The sequence below is a fragment of the Mercenaria mercenaria genome, chromosome 5, assembly GCF_021730395.1.
Source record: "Mercenaria mercenaria strain notata chromosome 5, MADL_Memer_1, whole genome shotgun sequence".
Taxonomy (NCBI): Eukaryota; Metazoa; Mollusca; class Bivalvia; order Venerida; family Veneridae; genus Mercenaria; species Mercenaria mercenaria.
In genome coordinates this window covers 77,918,153-77,944,786 of record NC_069365.1, presented here as the reverse complement: position 1 = coordinate 77,944,786, position 26,634 = coordinate 77,918,153, and the positions used below count along the sequence as shown (strand labels likewise).

Here is a 26,634-nt window from a genome sequence, read left to right as displayed (position 1 = left end):
AAATATTGTAGACGGGTTGTTAAGTCATCGCACCATCAAATAGGAAAGTGTAGCGACTAGCCTCAGAGGGCTCAATCACCAAGCATGCACTGTGCTTAACGAGTTTCGCGTTATATCCTCTTTTGATCATTTTTGATACATTCTATAAATATTTGATTAAGATAAGCATTATGTTTAATTTTCCGAATTTTATAAACTATAAGACCAATTTTTGAAAGTATGTTAAGGGTTTTTGTTGTATTACTTTTAAAATTCGGACGATATGTTGTAAAATTAAGTGTAAGCCTTCCGTAGTTTATGATATCGGTAACACTGTTGTAATAACGTTTTTGTGATGATGTAACATAATGATAGCTCGTATGTCAGTTTTCAGTTAATTATTCATTGTGTTTATTCTATTTGTTATTGTTTGTGTAAAAAAATCTGATAATTCTTACAAATATTGTCCATAAATATTGACCTGGCACTCATTCATCTTCGTCATATTTTCGGGCGTTTCCGGAATTTTACGCTATATATTGTATTCTGAAAATATCTGCATTAATTAAAATAACCTATATAGTTTACTAATGGCACGGTGGCGAAGTGGTAAGCTCTCTGGTTTCCACGCACGTTACCATGGGTTCGTATTCAGTTCAGACCGATTTTATCTATATTGCTTTTATTTTTACATTATTTTATGAAACATATTTCACATTTTTGAAGTATTTACTTTATGATTTAATTTTTATCGTGTGCTTGAAATGACCGTTGAATAAACGAACGCATGTCTAGTGTTAAAGATTTAAGATGACATTTTGAATCTACCGTCTACTTAAATACGTATTTAGGAGAATGTTGAATATTTGTTTATTTCTTTCAATAAAGGAGTAGTGTGACATTTCATACGTTTTTAAGTTTGCTGATGAAACAGAAAGTAGTATGTTCAGACAGAGGTCTCAAAGTCTCGAACTCAAAACCCCGTGATCGGTAGCTGAACGTTTTGTCCGCACATTTATATCTGCACTTGCTATTTGGTGATAAAGAAATGTATATCTCTTGTTTTTCAATATTTATTTCGCGATTTAGGTTCGGGCGCCGAAAATTACTTCAAGGAAACATACGGAATATTCATTAGTGCCAGGTCAATACTTACGGACAATACTTACGGACAATACTATTCATTTTGTTTACATGTTTAGATCATTGTTGGTGTTCTACTGTAGCAAATTTCGTAAGGTCGGAATGTTTTATCCATTAAGTTTTGGCATGACTTTGTTTACTATTGTAACCGGTAATTAAGATATAGCGAAGTTCTCAACAGATACTGATTTGGTTGACCTTAATTATTGTTTTTTATGTTGTTTTCGATGAAATTTTCACTAATTGGTCAAAAATGTTAATTACTTTATTTACCTCCTCAGCATATTGTTGTTGTTTAGAATTTTAGCAAAGTGTATCACAGTCGAATGTTTTGTCTATTAGATTTGACCCTAATTTGTTTGTTTCGGTACCAGTCATTTTTTTACGAAAATACCCAATGGTGATTGATTCTACATCTTGTTTAAGGTTATATGAGTACATAATGGACATTTTGATTGATCTGTTTTTGAAATTGCTATAAATATTTTGAAACACGTTATTGCGATGCAGTTTGTGAAAAGGGTATACTCAGAGAAAATGCTTAGAAAGAAGGAGACTTAACTAAGAAGAGACGGAATCATTATCATGAGGATAGAATTAAAGAAATTAGAAATGTTTACAAAAATGGAATCGGATAATTGAACAATATGAGATCGGGTTAGACAGAGGGGTTGTTAGGTTAATGTAACATAGAACTTTTCGGCTTAGAAGTATTAATTATTTAAAAGTTTGGCGTGGGACAAAAACTATGTAAGCAGCTAATGTATTTATACCTGGATCGATTTTTAGTATAGTTCAGCTTGTAAATAAACCCGTGTGTGTTAAAAACTGCTGACTTTCTAAATCTATGCAACCTACAAAGAGGCTTGTGGTGTTAAAATATATGAAGATTTCTGCCATTAAATTCTTCTAACTTTGAGCAAGCTCTTGCATAAAGTTGTGACATATATAGACAGCGTAAGATGTCGCCCGAGGGACATCTCCATCAAGGTGGGCGAACCAAAGACAATCATCCTGTGAATTTTGACAACTGTTTTACTTATTGAGTGTAAATAGCTTCAGCCTCAAGGTTTTGTGTTTTGACCTATCAAAAAAACACGAGGGGTTATCTACTGGCCACAGGCAACCATTCGTTGAAGTCCCATGCCAGTATGTCAAAGAATTCTCTGATTAGTTACTGATCAGAAAAAAACGTTTTAAACTCTTGACCTTTGACCTGCTGACTCCAGGAACAAAAACATTTACTGATCACAGAAATCATTCTTTTAGTTTGAAGACTGTACGTAAGCTTAAGCCTTCTTCTGTTGAGCCGAAACCAATTTAAGTCTCTATGCTACTGTGACAGCCGGTGGTTAAGGTCGCTGACTTCAAATCACTTGCCCCTGGTCGATCTGGGTTCCAGCCGCACTCGGGGTGTTGAATTCTTCATGTGAGGAAGCCATCTAACTGCCTTGCGGAAGGTCGGTGGTTCTACCCAGGTACCCGCTCGTGATGAAATAATGCATCGAGGGGCACCTGGGGTTTTCCTCCACCATCAAAGCTGGAAAGTCGCCATATGACCTATAACTGTGTCGCTGCGACGTTAAACCCAACAAAACAAATAAAATCACTGTGACTGAACTTTGAGCTAATTAACCTAAAAACAATAGGGATCATATAGTGGCAACTATCCTATTAAAATTAAACATAATGGGCCAAAGTGCTCGAAAACCAAAGGTTTATAAAACGGGCCAGCTAACCAACAATGAGCAAAACAATATAATATCTCTTCTTCGAAGTGTGGAGAGTTTTTTTTTTGTTTGTTTGTGTGGAGAGTTTTTTGTTTGTTTGTTTTGGGTTTAACGCCGTTTTTCAACAGTATTTCAGTTATGTGACGGCGGACAGTTAACCTAACCAGTGTTCCTGGATTCTGTACCAGTACAAACCTGTCCTCTGCAAGTAACTACCAACTTCTCCTCATGAATCAGCGCTGGATGACAAATGATTTGAGACACAATGTCTTTTATCAAATCGTCAAGAACACACGCCCCGCCCAGGCTCGAACTTGCGGCCCCGCGATCCGTAGATCTGCGCTCTCCCTATTGAGCTAAGCGGGCGGGCTGTGTGGAGAGAATAGGGTAGTGATGACTGGGGGGCACAAAAATAATCAATATCTATTTGACCTTTGATCTCATCATACAACCTTGACCTTGATCAGACAAGACCTAAAGTTTGAATTTTGGATATTGTCTCATTATGGTTAATAGGGGTACAAGAAAATATTTCCAAAATGACCTTTGATCTCACTGTTTGACCCTTGCCCTTCCAATGAATTCGCCATTTGTGGTTGAAACATTACGGATGTTACGGATTACGGGTCAAGATGGCTTTATTGAAAATTTGACTTCAGTTTTTGTTATAAGCATCAAGTCTTTTTAATTTCTTTTAAAATCCTATTTTTGATAATTTTTTTGTCATTTATTTGTCAAAGGTATTGATATTATATAGTCCCTTGTTGTCGATTACCTCCATTTATGACTAAACTGTGAAAGTGCATAGACAATATTGTGAAATTGGCGTTTTGGAGGAACATACTCTACTGTGTTTCACGTTGGAGATGCAGAAGTAAAGTTTTTTTCACCAGAACACTGAAACACTGTATTGATTTTACCATTTTTATTGCTAAATAAATATACTCCTTGCAAGTTAATACAACAAAGTAAAACAAACACGGATAGGATGAGCCACAAGTTCTGAAAACAATCAGCAAGCAGCCCTACCTAGAAATGGCTTTAATTATATACCTTCGATTTCTCTGTCTGAAATACACCTTGTATTTGACTAAAAAAATAGGGTCTTTATAACAGTAGCTCGATCTGGGATGCTGTATTCGGCTAAAGTGGATGTTTGCCAGATCGGATCTCACGAGGCGCGCAAGCACCGAGTGTGATCCGACCTTGCAAAATCCACTAGAGCCGAATACAATATCCCAGATCTAGCTACTGTTATAATGACCCTTTTATTATTTGTTTGTTGTTTTGTTATTGAACTCAGTGAAGTTTTTATGTGCGCTATTCAGTATACAACTGTGTCAGGTCATGCATATTAATGAAAGTAGTCCGGAAACGTACAATTCAAAAGGTACAAAATAGAATTTTTTCTGCTTGTTCATATTTACTTGTGAAATACAAGCCGAATTTTTTTACAGAATTTATTTAGGTATATAAATACAAAACCTTGTATTCATCACACATCGATATGGAAAAGTAGCCAATTTATAGTCATGACACCAAATATGACGCCAGGAATGATGCAATGATGGCATCTTAATATTCCATGTGTCAAAATGTTCACCGTTATCATTTTTGTGTAATTAGTCTCAGCTGTCTACAAATTTTAGTCCCTTCTGGTTTAGGTAACACTAGAAATATGTACAGGGTCAAAAAACAGTACCTTGATCTGCTATGATGTTTGTCACACATCGATTTTGCCAAAGCAAGCACCTCAAATGACCCAGCCTGGTAAAATCCACTCGTTTGCAGTTCAAGGTACTGGTAAAATAACAGTATTGAATCTCAAGACACATGTTTTTCAAGAGGTCAAAAGAGTACATTTTGTATTTGCATGAGAAATTTATGGTTTGACAGCAATATACTTTTTTATCACAAGACACGTGTTTTTCAAGAGGTTAATGCAGTACATTTTGTATTTGCATGAGAAATTTTAATTTGAGCCGTGCCATGAGAAAACCAACATAGTGGGTGTGCGACCAGCATGGATCCAGACCAGCCTGCGCATCCGCGCAGTCTGGTCAGGATCCATGCTGTTCGCTAACAGTTTCTTCAATTCCAATAGGCTTTAAAAGCGAACAGCATGGAGCCTGACCAGACTGCGCGGATGCGCAGGCTGGTCTGGATCCATGCTGGTCGCAAACCCACTATGTTGATTTTCTCATGGCACGGCTCATTTATCGTTTGACAGCAATATACTTGTTGCCTATATAGCTGCGTAGTGATATACATGCATGTAAAAGTTTAACACACCTCTGACTGTCTTCAAATTATCAAATTTCTATCTTATCAAAACAAAAGTCTGTCTAGGTGTAAATATTTATACTTTGCAGAATTTTAACCTGGCTAGGACAAACCTTTAGAAATATGTAGACTGTACAGATACCTTTCAGTTTAAACAATATATATCAGTCTTCATGTACACCATAACATATGCAAGAAGTATAGGCATGTTCTGTTTTGTTCACAGAAAAAAGAAGAGTTTTTGTAGGTGTCTGCACAGAACAAACGTAACAGTTGTAACCTGTAAAAGAAATTACTTCATGAAGCCTGATTGTCAAAGACAACAAAGTTTGTGTCAACATATCTCAAGGCAAAACTATTACAATTAATAAAAGAACTGCATTTTATTCCATCTCTTTCATGCAGAATACTGAAATATAACAATTAATTACAACAATTAATAACATCTTGATGAACTCCTTATTTTCAGCAAATTGTGTTTGTAAACCTCTATAAACAGGATCGTGTTTAGACATTTTTGTTACTGATCAAGAAAATAAAATTCACTAAAGATTTATGAACCCGATTTCTTACCTGAACATAAAAATATAAAACCATTCATATCTTAACTGAAATAAAACGACTTTCAAACAATTATATTTATTCATTCTTTTTTCTTTTGCTTAAACATTGCAATGTCATGGCTTTGTGCATCTTCTCTGTCAGACATTTTACAAAAAAGTGTGAAATCATTATTTGTACGTGGGCTTAACATTTCGTGGTTCGAGCCAAAAATGGCTATTTCCTGAGGACATGAATTCGTGAATTTCAAATTTTGAACATAAAATGAGTTGGAATTTTACTTGTTCATTGGGATTGTAATTTCGTGGTTTCACACCATGAAATGCATGAAAATTAGTCCCCCACAAATATTAATGATTCATCAGTAACATTGTTTAAACTAAGCACATCAATAAACAATTAACAATACCTTAAAGCTTTTACCAGCAACAGTTTACTTATAAACATTGTATACCCAAGCTGCATATAAATACATGTATATCACAATTCAAGTACTAGCAAGGCACAGATATTCAGGCAAAGTCAAGTTAATCCTTAAACATGACAATAAACAACTGCTACAAATTATCCAAGGACTTTAATCAAATTGCTCCCTTCGCAGAAATGTACACATTTCACATTTAAAATTACTAAATGACAAAGGCTTTCACAATGTTTACAGCCTGACGTACCACAATTCATAGTTCAGATGTGTAGCATTTGGCCCATGAGGGTGTCAGTCCTTTCGCATTGTTTATTGTCCTATATACCACAATTCGGCATTCAGATGTACAGTAAACGATTATCCCAAGGGTGTTAGTCCTCTGCATCGTTTAGTGTTCGATTTTCTACAACTCTGGAGTCAGATGTTTAATAACTGAACTATGTGGGTGTTAGACCCATTAGTTGTTTATTGTCTGTTTTACCACTGTTCAGAGTAAAGACATGCAGAAATTGAACCATGAGGGTGTTAAGTCCTTTGCATTGTTTACTGTTTGATATACCACAATTCAGAGTGCAGATGTGCAGTAAATGAATCATGAGAGAATTAATCCTTTGCGTTGTTTACTGTTTGATAGTGTTGTAAAATCGGTTTCAAAACAAAATCGATAATCGAATCGAATCTGAACAGCTATTTCGATTCACAATCGATTATATAATCGAAAGTAAAAGCATTCAGACTTACTTATAATTATACTCTTATTATAGATTCCACTTCGGCAATACATTTCAGATAATTTCATAAAACAAAAATATACTATGCTTTTATCATTACTTGGGACTAGGGATGTTTATTAAAATTGTACTCGTAAATACTTTTCTTGATAAGTAAATTAAACCAATAACAAGTGTCAAGTGATCATGGTGAATACATTTAATGTATTTAGGGAATGCATTTTTACTTTTAACTATAATTTTCTATAAGTATAAAATTGATTAATTTAATCTCAATCTCGTTGGCTTGATAAGATAAATATAAAACAAGACAGTTCAAGACTATTTCAAAATAAGGTTGACAAATTGACAGACACAGAGAGGTACATCGGGATCATTGTTAAATAATTCACAAGTCCATACGAATTACGAAGAGTTCGAATAGTTTGGGTACGAAAACATACCTTTGTTCACATATGATTTTCGGCAGAGTTTGCAAATAACAGATTGCATGTTGAGGTTTTCTTTAATAGGTGGTCCTTGTTATGTTTTTTCGAAGCCAAAATAAGCCCACACAGTCGACCGAACTTTTCATGGACACTTTTTTCTGCCATTTTACGTGTGAGAGTGACGTCCCTTGCGGTTTAATTAACGAAATGTATGAAAATTACGGATATATGGAATGAACGGAAAGGGATCAATTGCGCGAAAAGCGCTAGCGACATCGATTTCAGAACTCCAACATCGATAGTCGGCGACCTGCGGCTGCCGGCGACGATTATTCGATTTAACTCGATCATCGTTTCATCACTACTGTTTGATATACCAGAATTCAGAGTGTAGATGTGCAGTAAATTAAGGTAAGTAATGTATACTATAGTTTTTGGTATTTATAAGTAAGTAATGTATACTATAGGTTTTGGTATTTATAAGTTACTGTAAATAAAATATGCATACAGTAAAGCTATTCAAAATGAATTAGTAATGTGATTTAAAAACAATGATAATGATGAAAATATTAACAGAACAGTGGTCACACACAAATGAAGAGCTGTCTGAGGACAGCAATTCTTGACTAGTCAACGGCCTTGTCAACTGAATGAATATAAGTTGTAAAAGGGGGATTTTATAAAAATGCAAAACAGAGTTACGGAACCTGTACAATGCATCTCAGCTCATCACAGTGGTCAAGGCTGTAAAGTTTCAATCCAATCCCTTTGGTGGGCTCTGAGCTACCAGCTTACATACAAGTGGGGGCTATGTTTGATGCAAAAATTATATTTTCAGTCAAACACACAAACTGCAAAAGCAGCTAAAAAATGAAACACCTAAGATTCCATGACAAATTCTGTCAAGCTATCATTTCATTACGAAAATGCTTCCTAAATGTCAAGCACAGATCTGTCATGTGACGTCAGCAAATAATTGCAAAGAAAATAAGGAAAACAGCTCTACAGAGCAAAAAAATGGAGAATTATTTGAATATGCCATTATGCGACTACCATTTTTTCTGTGCCATTTTCCTATTAAGTGTCTGTATACCTGTAACACATTTTGTGACAGTGAATAAGTGAAGTTTCAATCCATTGCCACTAGTGGTTACTGAGATACCAGCTTACTTACAAAAACTTAACCAAACTGTTACGCTGATGCCAACGAACGGTTGAGTCCAACAGCTCTACCTATTCTTCAATTAGTTGAGCAAAAAATAAAAACAACCATTTCTGACTATACATTTAGTCTAATGTCATGATTAGATATAGCAAGAAAACTGAACAAAATCTGGACTGCATTCATCAGTAATTCAGGCTTACAAATGAGAATATAGCTTGATCATCTGAAGTATTATCACCAAATATGCTTCAAGTTGAATTATCCATAGTATCTTTTAGTTAAGATTTTTAATTTTTTTGCTGCATCAATCCATGTAAAAAAGCATCAACAAACTTTCCCATTTATCTTATGTTATCTTAACCCTTACAATATACTTTGCTAAATTTCTATAATGAACTTGTCCAGCTTTTAATTTGGACAGTACCATTACCTGTTAAAATGGGTACTTTCCACAAAGAACCTCTGTCGTAGTCATGTTGATTGACTCATTGGTCAGCAGGTCCGTGGCGTCGTGTCAGACGACATTGTTTATTGGAAAATCGTTTATCGAATATGCATAGGTCACCGTAAAATATCTTGGATCATGCAAGAATACTAAGACAAGATATCTGAGCGACTTTCTCGGATCGTAACTTATGACTTCTGAAACACGCATGAAGGCGGTAATCTACGATCGTATACACTAAATGCTGAATGATCTGCTGTATATTTAAATAAGGAAAGGAAAACGTTTGCTGATATTGCATTTTGCATCAGAAAGGATAAAAAAAAATATATATATAAAAATTTGCGCCCCTTGACTGCCTATAAAAATTTTTGGGTCAGGACTTTTTTGATGGGTCGGTCGGAGCACTGCAAACGAACAATTTTTTAATTATGGCCTGAAGTATCACTTAACCAGATCAAGAAAATAATGTCATGCGTTCCAAAGTCCAAAGCTGCCATTCCTTGATCTCATATTTTAACTGATATAAAAGCTTGAGTGGCACATGGCAAGTTGTAATACACTATTAGATACACTTGGGTGTTCATTAGGTTTCTTTTATGACATATCACTTCGGAAATTAACGGAAACGGGGAATGGTAAGGAATGTCAAATACGCAACTCAAAGCCTGATGGCATGTCGCACCCGACAGTGATATCAAAAGCCTGGCAAGAAACCCGTGAGCATGATGTAGATGCAGTTTTCAATTTATACAAGGCATTGTTATAAACGATACTTCAAGAAAAGCTTGAAATTTTCAGCTGTAAATCCTGATGAATACAATCCAATGACCCGTTTTATAAGGTAATGAACATACAATAAAGTTGAATAAATAAGAGTTAACAAAAAGAAAATCTATAAAACAGCAGAAAAAACAAGAGCTGTCCATAAGATAGCATGCTCAACTTTTCTCAGTCCTTGGATCTGAATTAGAGCTTTGCCAGTAAAAACTTTATAAAACTTTAACAAAAAAATTCTAAGATAAAAAGGCGCATAACTCTGTCTAGTAAATAACAATTTTAAGCTTCAAGTCAAAAGCTTTGACAGTAACAGAGATATTTGACTTTATCAAAAACTTTAACCAACATGCAGGGGCAAGTGCAACAGCTCTACTTTTTCTTCGAGGAGTCGAGCTAAAAATGTTACTGAATATATAAGAATTGTATATAACAACTTTTTAACAGTATGGCAGGAAGCGTAAAATTGCCTATACTAAATAAATTTTGATTTTTCTTATTACTATTTATAGCTATAAGCAGTGGTACCAAAAAGGTTAAGGTGTACAATAAATAATCACAGAGCAAAATTATGATATGAATCATAAAACAGTCGCAAGTTTTTTGCACTTAAAATTAGTTAAAATAATAGCTTTTCACTAGAATTAACAAATTCACTTACAAGACTAGAAAATCACATACAAGTGACAAGTGATCTGATGGGTATTTAAACGAGGGAAGACGATTTTTCCCAATTTCTTCCTCAGAAGCAACGTCTAGTACAGACTTAACTTTCAAACCCTTATTACTGTACCATATATAATCAATGGTATGACATTCCTCTCCCTTTGGCCTAATTTTCCACGTTGTGTACTTTGGCTCTGTGTTGTTCCCGCTCAAAACTGTGTACGCACTGGATAATCCAATTGCACACAACTTCATCACAGAATAAACGGGCTCGATTGGTTCCGCATTAAAGTCACCACAATAGATGACGGGTGCATCATTGCAATTTTCTTGCAAGTAATTCGATAAAAATTCGCCCTGTAACTTTCTTTTACCCTCATACCCTCTTTTTGCCTTTAAGTGCGTAACACCTACATAAAACATCTTGGGATCATCAGTATTTGTTTGGAACTGTGCAATTATCGTAACATGATTAGACTGGTATCCATCCTCTTTCAAAATGATGCTATCTGATTTACTTAGAACCAATTTGGAAGTATCATAAAATATAGCACTACCATCTGGCCCTATGTTACCATTTTGATAAAGGCAAGGCGAATCTGGTTTCGGACTGAAGATTCCAGCATAGCCTAATTTAGACAAATTGTCAAACAAATATTCGTAAAAATCAACTTCTTCCAGACACATCACAGTTGGACGGTATCGAGTAACTTCTTCCAGGACACGTAACTTTCTGCTCTCAAGCTCCAGTGCTTCTTTTGGACACTTAATGAAATTATCCGCACCTCCAGAAAGACCTGTAAGAGACAGGTTGATTTTATTAACCCTTCTAAATTTCTATAATGAACTTGTCCATCTTTCAATTTGGTCAGTACCATTAACTGTTAAAGGGGTGCATACCAAAATGATACTGACTGAATGGCGAACAGTGCAGATCATGATAAGACTGCACGGATGTGCAGGCTGATCAAGATCTACACCGGTCGCAAAGGCAGAATCAGTCGTGCCAAGCATGGTAAGAGTTAAGGTACAGGCCTCCAGGACCCAGTTTTTCAAAACATTATCTCTGTTCTTTATATTTTAAAGCCTTTTCTATGTAGAATAGATCTGAGTAACTATTGGAAACAACTGGACTATTATAAGTTATAACAGTACCTTTATCTGCAATACTGTATTCAGCTGGAGTGGAAGTTGACAGGCCTGGACTCCACACGGCACTTGTGGAGAGTATAACCCGTGGAGAGCAAAATCCATGACAGCTTAATGCATCATTGCAGATTAAAATACTGCTTAAATTATAATTTTACTATTAACATATGCCTAATTCATCGGTATATAATTAAACATTAATTTTGTTAAAATATATTTTATTACTACAATCTGTATTCTGATGTACTTGCATCCTGATGCACAGCCACTGGACAGCTTAACCAGTAAATAAAATGTTATGCAACCCGGTCCATATACATTTTGTATACATGTATCATAATATCAAGAATTTCAAAACAGATAGCAAAGTATATGGAGTATAAACAATTATACTCATCATCATTTTAGTCAATATTTCTAACCCTTACCATGCTAAATTTCTAATTTCTATAATAAACTTGTTCATCTTTCAATTTGGACAGTACCATTAACTGTAAAAAGGGGTGCTTACCAAAAAGATACTGGCTGAATAACAAACAGTGCAGATCATGATCAGACTGCATGGATGTGCAGGCTGATCATGATCTACACTGGTCGCAAAGGCAGAATCAATCATGTCGCATGATAAGGAATAAAGTAAGCTGCAAAGCACTGATAGATTTCTAATATTTTGCAGCACATGTTTTACCTTGTGACGAACACAGTAGTGAATTTTTCAGCAGAGTTTATATTAGATATACCAAATAAGTATTTTACTTAATAAATACTTCATAGAACTCACTAAAGACCTTTCGAGAACTTTTGTTCTTACTTTGTTATTCACATTCATAGCCAGCAAATCTTAAGTTAAAGAAATTGACAGAAATCAACACTTCATGCCAGTCTATGCTAACAAATTCTCACAACTTATGTTATTGATCCTCGATGACTGCTTCCTGGACTTTAGACCAGTACTTGACGTCTTCATAAGGCATTGTGGAAACTATAGTCAGATTTTGCCTTCATTGAGATTTCAACCCTCGACCTCTTGGTCAGGAGTTTGATGCTCCATCCCCGCAACACCCTCTTTCCCTACTGAGCAAAATATACGAAACCACAGAATAAAATATCTAAAGTTCCAAATTAAAAACTTAAATGCAGCGAATATTATGCCTACTCATATAAACAGTTCATCAAAATTCTAGTTCTAGAATGAAAAAGGCCTTCCTAACAATTATATTTTTTCATCTATTATTGGGTTTCAAGTAACATTGACATAATCAAGGCTTAAGAGGCCATAAGCTGGACTTTCTAGCTTCAATGGTTGGGACAACCCCAAGTGCTCATCCAGCTTTATTGATAGGCAATAACACCACATTGGTAGAACCACAGACTTTCCATACACCAGCTGAATATCTCTCACATGAACAAATTCTATGTCCATTACAGGGTTTCAAACCCGCAGTAGTGGTGAACAAGTAATTGGGAGGCAATGACCCTAACCATTTAACTTAGGAGGCCCCTTTCTACAATTACATACCATGAGCAAGAATGTTCCACTGCATAACCCTCACAACATCACCAGTATCAGAACAGATCTCAACAAAATCTCTATGGATCAAGGGAGGCAACTTCAGCTTGCTTATCTCTGCACGTAGTTCAGCAGGTACATAACTTTGCTCTGATGATGCCATTATTCAGTTGTATCCTGAAAGAAAAATGTTTGTGCACGTGGTAAGATACTTATAATACAATACTCAAGAAACTGTCTGTGTCATACCAAATGCCTGTAATATAGTATATTAAATTATTAAACATTTTGACTCACAAAGTATTAAAAAAAATTCACAATTAGGCCATACCAAATTGTTTAATAGTTCTTCGGAAAATTTTCCAAAAAATGGGAGCGAGTGAGCGAAATTTTTATTTATTTTTTTTTCTAAATTTTGATTTTTTTCAGAGGCGGGTAGCTTTTACATGTAGCGAGTGGGTATTTTTTTTTTTTTTTTGGCAGTTATGATTATACATGAAGTTAACATTTCTTTAAGAATAACACAGAACTTAAACATTTACAGTGTTACTAACACAGTAGATAGCTCTTCTATATGTTTTAAAGACTACATGAATGGTTTTGCAAATAAATTCTTGCTAAAACTCACTGAATCACTTTGAATGTTTTTATCTTGTATTTATAATAACTAAGGGAGGAGTGTCTTATTTTTAATTTTGATTGTTCTATATTAATCTGAAGGCATGCCAATTTAACGACAGAGGATGAGGAATATGTATTAATTAAGACAAAACGGGTACCCAAGTGGAACTAGAGCTATCACTAAAGGTGATGAATGTACCCCCCGCATGCACTGACACAATACACTGCAATTTGACGCACACAAGATTGCATAATTATGTGGACTGTATGTATATAGACCGTATGTATACAGTATAGTAACAAAAAACAAAGTCCCATAACAATGCAGAATATTTATCTAAAAGAATGTAACATGCACCATGCACAACTACTGTTGGTACTGATCACTTGTGTGAAGTTTCATTAAATTGTGTGCAAGCGTTTGGTAGATTAGGCACACACAAGATTGCATATGCAGACTGTATGTACATAGTATGTTAACAAGAAACAAAGTCCCATAACTCTGCAATTTTTGTTGCTGAAAGAACATAACATGCCCCATGCACAACTACTGTTGTTACTGATCACTTGTGTGAAGTTTCATTAAATTGTGTCAAGGGGATGAGGAGAGATGGTGCACACAAGATTGTGTCTATGTATATAGTATAGTAACAAAAAAAACAAAGTCCCATAACTCTGCAAATTTTTTTTCTGAAAGAACCTAACATGCCCCATGCACAACTACTGTTGTTACTGATCACTTGTGTGAAGTTTCATTAAATTGTGTCAAGGGGATGAGGAGAGATGGTGCGCACAAGATTGTGTCTATATATACAGTATAGTAAAAAAAAAAAAACAAAGTCCCATAACTCTGCAAATTTTTTTTCTAAAAGAACCTAACATGCCCCATGCACAACTACTGTTGGTACTGATCACTTGTGTGAAGTTTCATTAAATTGTGTCAAGGGGATGAGGAGAGATGGTGCGCACAAGATTGTGTCCATGTATATAGTATAGTAACAAAAAAAACAAAGTCCCATAACTCTGCAAATTTTTTTTCTAAAAGAACCTAACATGCCCCATGCACAACTACTGTTGGTACTGATCACTTGTGTGAAGTTTCATTAAATTCTGTCAAGGGGATAAGGAGAGATGGTGCGCACAAGATTGCGTCTACGGACAGACGGACAGACAGACAGACAGACAACCTGAAACCAGTATACCCCCCCTTACAACTTTGTTGTCGGGGGGTACAATAACATATCTTTTGAAACCCAGTTAGATGGCTTCGACACATGAGCAACTTTGTGCCCCTAGTGAAACTCCAAACGGTAGAGTTGAGAGGAAAGTAATAAATCACTTGACCAATGAGACCAAACAGAGTTGGCCACACAAATGCTTCAACATTGCTCGAATCCCATTGGAATAATTTCTTAACAGATCAGGCTAGCTTAAGTTTTTGTGGTAGAGGTTCATTTCAGTCAAAAATGATAACAAATGGACAAAAATGATCCCAATATGGCCACTCTTAAAAGTGTTATTTGTTGTGCTTTGATTGACCAAAGATGTAAAAAATACATTATTTTTATAGCTCTTTGGATTGACCAAGAAATTTTGAGTTTGAAAGGTCTGTTTTTTCAGATTCTTTCTTTCGATCAATTCACAGCTAATTAATATACAAACAGGGAAAACTGGGGTTACAATACAACAGAAATTATTTTTTATATCTACAGTACTTATTTGAAAAGCTAAACATTTTTTCTAAATTGAATATATGCATTTTGATAGAATATCTGACTGCCGTACTTAAGAAGTTACGTTCAAAATGATTTGGGCCCCGAGACAATTAATGTGATGGATCAGTCAGGATCTGTGAACAAACCTTTTTTTTAAGAAAGCACTGGCTTTGGCTTTAGACCTAAAATACTGAACTAAACAACTGATAACAAATGGTTTGAAAACTTTATCTGAACAATATTTCTATGTTTAATCCAAATATTTTTAACTGAATACCCGTGCACGTCTTACAAGTCGGGCTTTGTTCTTTTCACTGTATTGAACAATCATAGAACGTGCCTACTTAATCACCTACCGGCACATCGAAGGCCATGTGTGGCACTAGCACAGACACTCCAGATTTAAAACAAATGATGAACAACACCATAATTCCTGACTTTTTGAGTTTGAGACATCAGCTACATGTATTACGAATGCGTAAATTCCGATCATATCACTTTGACGCATTAAAACAGCGATAAAACCTGTTTTGCCGTTATCATTCCGGACCGCGTAATTGGAAAAAAAAAAATTTCGGAGATTTTTACGTACGTGTGGGCGGGTAAATTTTTTTTCTTTTTCTCGGGAATGAAATCATTGATGCGGTAGTTCCGACGAACGACAAATCAATTTGGTATGGCCTTAAGAGGGAAAAATTCACAATTTTGAGAAAAACAACGCTAATTTTCACAATTTTTCTGGTACCAGACCCATTCACAATTTTGAGAAAAAAATCACTGCATGGTTCCCAACGGATTTCATTGGGGATTTTTTAACAGAAATATACCGTCAGAATAAGCTTAGATGTCACAGAGATGGGACAGTCAAAAGTGAACACGCTGTCCCGAAACATCCTATTATTTTGCCTAACAAGATCCAAGTTACTTTATTATGCTGATATTCATTTTATTTTATTTTTGTTTGTCATGGAAAACATCTATAAATCATGGATCCTGTCTTTATGCATAAACGCAAAGAATGCATCTCAGTGTTCACGAAAGACCCTGAAAATTCACAGGACAGTCGGTCTTGTAAACATGATTTTTTTACAGGACCAGATAATATTTTACCAAAATAAATAAATTTGATATCTGATCTTTAAAACTGGTATTTATACATAGTCTATATAGACAGCATTACAAAAATTACAACCTTTAAGTTTATTTCCACATATTAATTGAAACAGATTTCAGACATTAAGTTTTCAGGCTGTAAAAAGTCTCCCTGTACTTGGATTCAGTGTTGTTATATTTTCTGATCCTTTGGGACCATGGAGTCCATTCAACATATGTGTAATATATCTAGAGTCCTGCTTAAGCCGTCGCTAGGGGGTGTGAGAGATGTTGCACATTTCATTACCTCTCGCGAACAGACTCAGTCAAAACGAGTCTGTTGGTATTCTTCTTGGTTGCTTTCTTTGCTTCCAAAGGATCTTTTAGTAATTTTACAGATTTTATTCGTATTCATTTGCTATATCATCGCTGTTTTTTACCCCACAAGTCTATTGTTTGCACCGAGTCACGTTGATGTTAACATAAAGAAATAGTGACCTCGGAATTTCTGGAAATTCCCGTCTGGTTCCCGCGTACATAAATCGAGTACCATCCTAGTGTTTTTCCTAGGCATTTTCAGCGTGGCGCCGCGCCATGCCCCTTTTCCCGCGCGCCACGCTGCCCTCCAAGAGATCCATATGCGCCACGTGCCTTTTGAATTGCCCACTTACAACTAATTATCATAAAATTGTCACTGTGTTAATAATTTCTTACCCGTAATTAATGAATGACACACGACACAGGAAGCCGGCTCGTGTATTTCACGATTCGCATAGCGGGTGACATGAATCGAGTGACGTAATCATGACAGCGTGTGCTCGCTTTTCGGTCACTTTATCTTTGATCAGTATTGATAACAATTATCTAATTCGAAGTAAGTTGAAATTTAATGATTCAAGCGTTATTTTTTCACACTTCGCTATTTGGAAGTTTAATGCGATATTGCAATATAATTGTAATAATTAGTTCTGTTAAGATTCAAACATTATTTGTATTGTCTTTCGTAAAATTCTGGAAAACTGTTATTGATACATGATATCTACAGAGACGCACATACACACGTTTTTCTTTTCTTTTAGAAAACGTATTATTATAAATTATGAATATTAAATTAAGCAAATATGTCAAACAATAGAAAAGAAAATGAACGCCGTGAAATATAAATGTCGGCATCGAAACCGCAAATGATTGTTAGCATTTTCTTTCGTAAAATATGGGAAAACTATCATCCCTACAAGATATTTACAAGGACGCACATGCATACGAATTTTTATTCTTTTAGTAAAACGTATCAACATAAATTAAGAATATTAAACTAAGCAAATAGGTGAAAATAGTAGAAAGATATACACTATAAAATAACGCCGTGAAATGTAAATTTCGGCAATGAAACCCGCAAATGATCACCTCTTACGAACGTGTGCCCGTATTGTGCATAGTCGATTTTTGTTGTTGTTTTTTTTTTTAAATTCTTCTCATGTGGTTGTTTTTAATATTGAGAAAAAATGTTAAAGACTGATTAATTAAAGTGGAATATACGTCGTGCGTAAGGAAAAAAACAGGAAACATTTCAAGGCCATTTTTATGATTTTGTATACTTCTTAGACTTATAAAATCTATTATCCGTCTATGCAATTAATGTTGTTGTTTTTGTTTTTGTTTTTTGGCTACAGTGTGTTAAAGAGATGAGCCCAGATGGGCATAAATTTGAGGCAATGTTCTGTTAATGATTAACTTTGATATAATTATGATCTGTTTGTAAAATTGAAAATGAAATTGTGTTTAAGAATATAAAGTAGGCCTAAGTTAAGAAAGTCAACAAATAGTATTAACTGACATGCTTTATTTGATATGTCTTATGTGTACTATATGAAATAATGTTCTTTTTGTAAAAGAGTGAATTAAATTGTGTGTTTAAGACATTGTTGTTACTTTTTGTTCATCAAAGTTCAATAATCTAAAATGACTGATAAAATGCCCTTTTTGCATAGCGAACCGCGGAAAAGTGCCCTTATGCCCTAGCAGCACCACGCCCCATTCTGGTCCTGGGAAAAACACTACATCCACGATTAGTACGCATCCAATGATAACGCGCGTTCTTAGAATTGTTGTGACGTCGTGAGGGGTTTCCACTGTTTCTATTTTAAGTACCAATGAAACAAGCGCTTACTAAAATATAGTTTGACATCAATTTCTCGGGATTCCATTTTACAATTTAATGATGAAAGTCAAACTTTCACGAAATCGTGAAGGACTTTCTTCTTATTTTATCATATTGACCTGCAATTTTTATCGGACACTCGGTCTTGTGAACTTGATATATCATGCTGGACCGGATCAAAATTTACCGGAAATGTCTGACGGTCCGTCGGCTTTCGCGACCTCTGGCATCTTTACTGATAAAAAGAGATCTAATTTGACATTTATAAACTGGTTATCATAATATTTAGGGAGAGTGTGCTCTGTGTTCTTACCAGAGTTTAAGATCTGTTTTATTTTACAGATTTTAAATTAATTTCTTTAGTTCATCAAAGGTATGTAACATTAATTTTCATCAAAAATACTACTGAAGAAGACTGATCAAGGAAACTGAAGTCTTGACACAAAAAAAAAATCCGAACAAATACCTGTGAATTAATTCACATTATTCATAAACAAACTTCTTAAAAGACATCTAGTAAACACAAAGAGGACTAGACTTATGATTATCGTTACTTCCTAATGTATTTTCATCGTGCGAACATTACCGATATTGCTGACCTAGGCAAGCTTACTGTCGCTGGGTGGCTGCTTTTTTAATTTCTGACTTTACAGTTTGACTGTCACAGTATAAAACAAACTGTATACGTCGGATTAGTTCGACTATTGCTGACCTTGCTGTTTAGCCGGATATCCGAATAGATGTGCACTTCGACTTTCGCCAAATTGAAAAATGCAAAGGAAGACTGACAGAAGATTTTATGTTTATCATGTACATAAAAGTTTGTAAATACTCAGTCAAAACATAAGGAATCTATAGCACAAAATGACACAGCGGAATTCAGAAAACATTAAAGTAAAATATTTTCTTTCCGTTACGCGGTTACACTGTGCAACGTACACGTCGTGTAAAAGAAAATAAAGGGTTTACCCCACCATCCATGAACACTATCTTTGTATTTTTGTAAAATCCAGACGAAACTAAACATTTCCCCCAGTCCTGCAGTCGAATCTTACAGTTCACTCCCAGCTTTAGCCTATATGCTGAGCGACTTGTCCAAATAATGGGACGTTTAGCGACAGAATGCTAACTTTTGACTGTCAGTGTCCCGTCACAGCCCCCAAACCCCACTCCTCCTAGTCCAAATAATTGTACTCAAGAGTTGAATATCGTTATATATTTTTGACTGGTCGATATCCTCCTCAAGGTAGACATCATGAAATATCAGAATGTAAAATCGGTCTACCCGAGGTCTCATTATTTAGACTACCCTAGACTGGCATCAGTCCGCGTTAGAGTCATAAATGTAAAGCATTTGGCCATAAAATCAATCCTCTTTGATAGCACTTTCTGAAAAAATTTACAATATTTCTAACCCCTGACTCTGGGCCTAGAGAGAAAATGGTTTTCTTAGAAAATATCAGTGTCAGTATGAAGAAAGAATAAACTACTATTACAGATAACTTGATCTCAACAGACTTTGTAAGTCTAAGACTTATCCCTCCCCACTCCCCACTTAGAGTAATGCAACTACAAAATATCAGATCGTAATACAAGTCTGCTGGACAAATGGCTACTGTTCTGTACTACCTCTTTTGTTTTTTATCCTGCCGCTGACAAGAACTCTACATGTCATAAAATGAATCATCGCAATTTTATCTTTACAATATATAATTAGGCTAATAAGTAATTGTTAAAACTGCATGTAATTTTCTTTAAAAGGCTATGTACGTTTTGTATATGTAACCCCGGCAACATTTGACTGTGTTCGTTGATATCTCCCTAACTTCAGTATTTATTTAATTACCTAACTATAGTAATATATAATATTATACAGTGACGTAGCGAGTGTATGGGTCAGTGAAATGGTCGTATGAATGTGCGCACCAGTTTTGCACGTGCATTTATACTAATCCCGCGAAATATTCTCTTCCCGCCTATCTTTCTATTCTCTGGGCACTTTACTTCATTATACTGTACAGGTAAGACGTACTTTGCAGTACTTTCTACGCATACTATGATATGTTTAGACGTTTTATATACAGACATCCATCTCTGTTTAGATCTTTTGGAAGTTATCCTGGCTTTGTCGATATAGACAGAATAAACGTGAGTTTGAAATCGACAGCGTTGGTTTTAAGATTACAAACAGAGCCCTGGTTACATATAGATAAATTTAAAACCGTATAAACGTCTGTAATTTCTTGTATTTACATACATTAACATGGCCGCGATACAACTAGCACTTTTTTCCGAGGGGTACATCATGAAGAAAATTTATCAGCACATTCAACATAGAGGTAATTTTTATTGTAACACATTTATTGTCACACTCTGTACGTACATCAAGAAGAAAATTGGTCAGTACATTCAACACAGCATATGATAAAAATAATTTTGAAACATCGTGTACACCATGTACACCATGAAGAAGATTTGTCAGGACATTCAACAAGGACGTTAATTTAGGAAATGGTTATAAATATTAACAAAAAACAACCATGAACAAGATTTGTCAGGACATTTATGTCCTATAACAAACACATCCATGGAGAAATTGACCAGACAGTATTTGAAGTGTTGTTCAAATAATGCCACGGACCCTTTCTAATTTGCTTAAATCTATTTACATCCGTTTTCCTGCCTTGATTGTTTTAACATTATGATAATATAAATATTTAACGAAGACTTAACGGATTATACTTAATCATCCTCAAGGTTTTTAAAGTACAATAAACACGAAAATAGACTGAGACATCATTTTGAATCAAATCGTATCTTTAAATAGATTAAATGTCTTATTATTATAATAATGTAATACCATTAGTGGGTACTATGGATCTGAACTGATTAAAAATGTGTTGATGAATTGTGCTACACTGAATCTCTTTTCCATAATAATTAAAAATGAGTTCCAAATACGCAGCACGATGTTATTTCCGAGAAATTCCGAAATGGTCTATCTCGTAGACTTCGGTAAGTGTAATTTCGCCATTTACCGTGTCATTCTTTTATTTGCTTTGACATCTTTCCTGTTAAACATCGCCCCTCACTGGTTCAAAAGTTTATATTTCAGAGTACTAAAAATGAATAACATCTCAATGGTCGACCAGGCACGTAGGAAGCATTTTAGGATGGGGGGGTGGGGGTGTCGAGTGGGCACACATTTTAAAATTCAGCCTAGAATTGACTCGCTGTCAAAACATTGCTAAGACAATCACCTTAATAGGACAAATTATTGGGGGAGCGCCCCCCCCCCCCCCCACACACACACACCTGTTTCTACAGCCCTACAGTACCGCTGAAATCCGTGAGGTTGAATTGCCATTCCTACTCTGATGTTAATGTTCTTATCTGAGAAGCTCAAATCAAACACATGTCAACATGTAGAGCTAAGCTAAATACGAACATTGGCCCGGGTACGCTGACTCCTAAAATTAATAGTTTTGTATAAAAGTCATATAGTTTTCTTAAACAATAAATTTCCACCAAATTAAGCTAAATCGGTGATACGTTTTGCGCAAATTCTCGAAAATTTTATATGCAACTAAAATTGTCTCTGTTCCTTTTGTTACTTCTTAAGAGAGAATTAATCAGCCCAAAACTCGAATTTCTTCTTACAGGTCCCGACCTGGAGAGAAATGCCGAGTTTTACGGTAGCGTTTTTTGGCCGTTTTTGTACTTATATTTGAAAGTGGGGTTTAGTGTTGGTTTTCGGCCCCTCCAGCTGAAATTTAATTTCTCGACAAGTTTGTAAGGTTAGGCTTAAATACCGTTGAGGAAACTAGTAAATAAGAAACAGTGAACAAACGTTCCGTTAGTGCGCAACTCTTTTATTACATTACCATTCTTTGAAACACTTAACATAATGGGGCTATTTTTGTGAGAGCTACCAGTCAATGAAAATTAAATAAAAATCACGAGGATATTTAACAGAACTCTCATAATTAAAAATCGACAAAAAGCAGGTGAAATCTCTCTGTAAAATGTTGCAAATACACAATTTAGAATAAGCTCATTAACAAGAAATTGAGCCCTGCACGGACACCATTTTCCACAACACTTGTTAAAATCAGTCTTAATGAATAACGCGAGACATTGAGTGTCAACGTTTTCATTTCAAGAGGCATTTTGTTAATAAATTTGTTATTAATGGATATCTGAACCTTATTGATCCAAATTTTATACCTTCTATTTGAAGAGTGAAATTCCTAATAGACCTTTTGTAAAATTCTATTTGAAGAGTGTCAAAATATACAGCGCATAGTCTTTCTGTACCTCCCACTTTTTTTCTAAATATCAGTTTTTAAGCGGAAAAAAATTAAATTGTCTTGCAAAGAGTTTTCAGATTGCTCAGCAGGATGTGCCAGATTATTGACTTTGTTTTATTTATTTTCAAAAAAAAATAAATAATTTTGGTCCAGATTTTGCGGTTCAATTTGTAAATGACGACAATCCGCGTCTTCTGCAAATATTAAACATGGTAATCATTTTTTAAAAAATGCAAAAGACTCTTTTGTAATCAAATTTGACACTTTGAATTATTTCTGTTGAATAAAAAAGATTAAAATTTCCTTAATATATACACATATTTTTTTTCCTGCACAAACAATTTTTGGGGGAGGTTTCATGTGAAAAGCTTAAAAGTATATTATTTTTTCTTGTTTTCTTGCCAAAATATATCTACAAACAAAATGGTATAAATTACAATGGTCGTGGATGTGACATAGAAATATTTGTAGCCAGCCTCATAAAATTCTTGTTTTATATCACATGGTACATATAGATCACCAGATTGCATAATTAACCCCCTCCCCCATTTAAAATTTACTTTATAATTTCCATTTTTCACCAAACACGATTAATTTTCGGTGTCATGGCATCTTCATATTTTTGAATGAAACTTTGCTATTTTCATTGGCATTAATTAAGTACAACACTTTGGTATTTGATTTCTGTGTTTGTTAGATATATAATCGAAGAAAATACAACCAATAACCATCAAAATTTATATGAACATGTGTTACCCAATTCTACAAGTGTTAATAACTGAAGAGAAAGGAACGGGACACACATGTTCACCAACGAAATCTGTCAGCAAGGTCTTGCACCAGAAAAGTATCATATTTTGTCAATATTTGCCTATGTTTAATTTAACCGTATCAGGTGATACAAAGCTTTTAGCACGTAATTTTAAAATTAAACATTGTTACCCCTCTGCAATTTTACAATGTCCACAAAATCTCGGCTCGCAATCAATTAGGACCTATTGTCATCTTACTGTAAATTGATAGAAGTTAAATGAATAGCTATCTAAAGAGTAAGATGGTGCTATAAATGATTATAGAGCTACCCGCTTTAATCGGTAACCAGGTTCCCGTAAATTATAGCAAATCTTGATGTTTTATTTTCTCATTCCTTCTAGTGTCTCATTTGTTTGTTAACTCACAAACAGCATCAGCAGAAATATTGCAACGAAAGATATTAAACAAAGAAATATTTTCTATGACTAACGCACTCGTAAATTGTGGTAGACCATCCGGAAGGTAACTGAATTTGACACGTGTATGTGCAAGATTATCATTCTGTTTTGTTTTGTTTTGGGTTTAACGCCGTTTTTCAACAGTATTTCAGTCATATAACGGCGGGCAGTTAACCTAACCAGTGTTCCTGGATTCTGTACCAGTACAAACCTGTTCTCCGCAAGTAACTGCCAACTTCCCCACATGAATCAGAGGTGGAGGACTAATGATTTCAGACACAATGTCGTTTATCAAATAGTCACGGAGAACATACGCCCCGCCCGAGGATCGAACTCACGACCCCGCGATCCGTAGACCGACGCTCTACCTACTGAGCTAAGCGGGCGCAAGATTATCAGCATCCCGTGCTGATTTGGGTTGGACCTTTTGTACGCGATTGTGTTGGCTGTATGGTATGCTTTTTCAACTTATCGCCGACTTTAAACAAATTTTGTATTTGTATTTGTATTTGTATTTCATAACTTGTGCTCCTTTATTTTTATTCGTCTGTATAGTCGTATAGGTTATAAACATAAATTTCCCGATTACCTCCCTTGAAATGATATAACGCCATTTGTCAACGAAGCTGCCTCGGGATCTAATTATTGGAACAATATCTAGGTTCTTCCAAGTCTAGAACAAATAAACAAGAGGCGGATGCAAGGCAGATTATGCCAAATATGCTGTCAGATGTAGACAACAGAACAGCAGTGGCTTTTACTGGCGGTTAATGCAGAGGAAACCGTGGGTATGTGATGCTGCATGGAGCTTGCAACAGAACTAGCTGAACTGAAACAACCTGTATCAAATATCACAGGTGAAACTGTGGCAATCAAAATAACCATTAAAGCAGTCCTTGAAGAGGCCCAAGAGATTACACATTGACAGGCAAAATATCCTAAGTGACATTCAGTCTGCTGTAGACATTGTTAATCTTGGATGGGAGAACAAAACACATCAATTCTTGTCAAGAGAAACACTTCAGTTTTGGAGGAATCTTGTATACACTGGAGTAGACAATCACATCCACCTTGACTGAACCCCTAGAGATGCTAGCATCAGTGGGAGTGAGACAGCAGATGAAAAGTCATTGAAAAAAAAACATGTTTCTTAAGTTTTTTGCCGAAATGTTTAAAATTGGCAGTGGCTAGTTGACTAACTTAGGCATACATCCCAGAAATTTCAACATCTGAATTTACACCTTTCGTTTATGCTATTTATAAGTAGCTGTAAGAAGTCAGAAGTAAGATAATCCTGTTTCAAATTATACCTAACCCTCCACATCTTTCAAGATGTTTAAATCAGAATTTAAGATTTGCTATCATTAAAGTGTGAACATATTTCTATCTACCTATCAGTCATGATGAGGTCAATTTGGGAGGCATACCTCTCCAGGGTTTCTTAGGAACCTAGGAAAAAAATAGCACTTAAGAAAAATTCCTATTAACTACTATATGATAGTGAGTTATTCATTTACAATGTTGTAAGAAATAGGCTTACCGTCATCAAATTGTCATTCAAAATCGTTAAAGTTTCTGAGTGATCTTGAAAAGAAATTGAATCAATATAAAATTTTACTATTTTCATTCAGATCTTGTAATTTACATCTCTGTATAAAGCATTGTAACAAATCTGATATATATTTGTATATATACAAGAGGATGAAATATTTCTATAATGATTTGATAATGATAATACACTTATTTTTTTATATTTTAGGGGGGAAAATTATGATGTTCTTACTAGAGTAAAAATGTTTTTTTTTTTTAAAGTTGCTCTTATTCCTTGAATCATTTAACCATGAATTGGGAACTCATTATAAGTAGGATACACTTGCCTTCATCCCCGAACACTTAGCTTCACTCCCATTACTGAGCTTTTTGACAGTTAAAAAGGGGAATACATGTGTATGAAATTCTATTTAAGCATTGAGCCTTTCTTTTCGAGCATGTGAGAACACCTTATTTTAATAAGTATGATCACTGAACTGAATGATCATTGAAAACAGTGAGACAAAAAGAATACTAATGTAAATTAAGAACTTTTAATTTTCTAAGCATTTTTGTGAGCTTCCTCTTCTTTTAAGTTATTTCAGACAATTCAGTCATAATATTAGCATCATAATAGGTGCATAACTTACTTGTAATAGCACCATCTATGTATGCATCTGTTTTAGCGGGTATGCTACAAAATATTTAGGTCCCAATGTCTAGACATTTACTGGCACCTAAATTATTCATGTAAGTGACCAAACTTAGTATAACCGAAGTGGTGCAACAGCCAGACATTAAAAACCAAACATTATTATACATAAGTGGATGCAATTTACACATAAATTTGGTAACTGGTAAAATTATTGGAAAAAGATAGAGGTGTGACATAACAGATGTAAAATCACTGGGCACCAGTGAAGTTGATGATGCTATGAGAATGAATTACTACCAGAATGGGTGAGAATAGAAAATGGATACTATTTTCACATGTACATTAAGA

General features: G+C 35.0%; 1 protein-coding gene across 2 annotated transcripts; it reads right to left on the bottom strand.

Moving 5' to 3' along the window:
• Positions 1-3,762: 3,762 nt before the first annotated feature.
• Positions 3,763-19,494, bottom strand: LOC123557696 (nocturnin-like). Of its 2 annotated transcripts, none has more exons than XM_053544057.1 (3): positions 19,167-19,494; positions 13,001-13,168; positions 3,763-11,129 (listed from the first exon to the last, which is right to left on the bottom strand). In XM_053544057.1, exons 2-3 carry the CDS (start codon positions 13,152-13,154, stop codon positions 10,324-10,326), a joined length of 960 nt encoding a protein of 319 aa, XP_053400032.1. In that variant the 5' UTR covers positions 13,155-13,168; positions 19,167-19,494; the 3' UTR covers positions 3,763-10,323. The 2 variants fall into 2 exon arrangements, with proteins under 2 accessions (XP_053400032.1, XP_045205264.2); XM_045349329.2 differs by having other exon boundaries at positions 19,293-19,494.
• Positions 19,495-26,634: the final 7,140 nt, after the last annotated feature.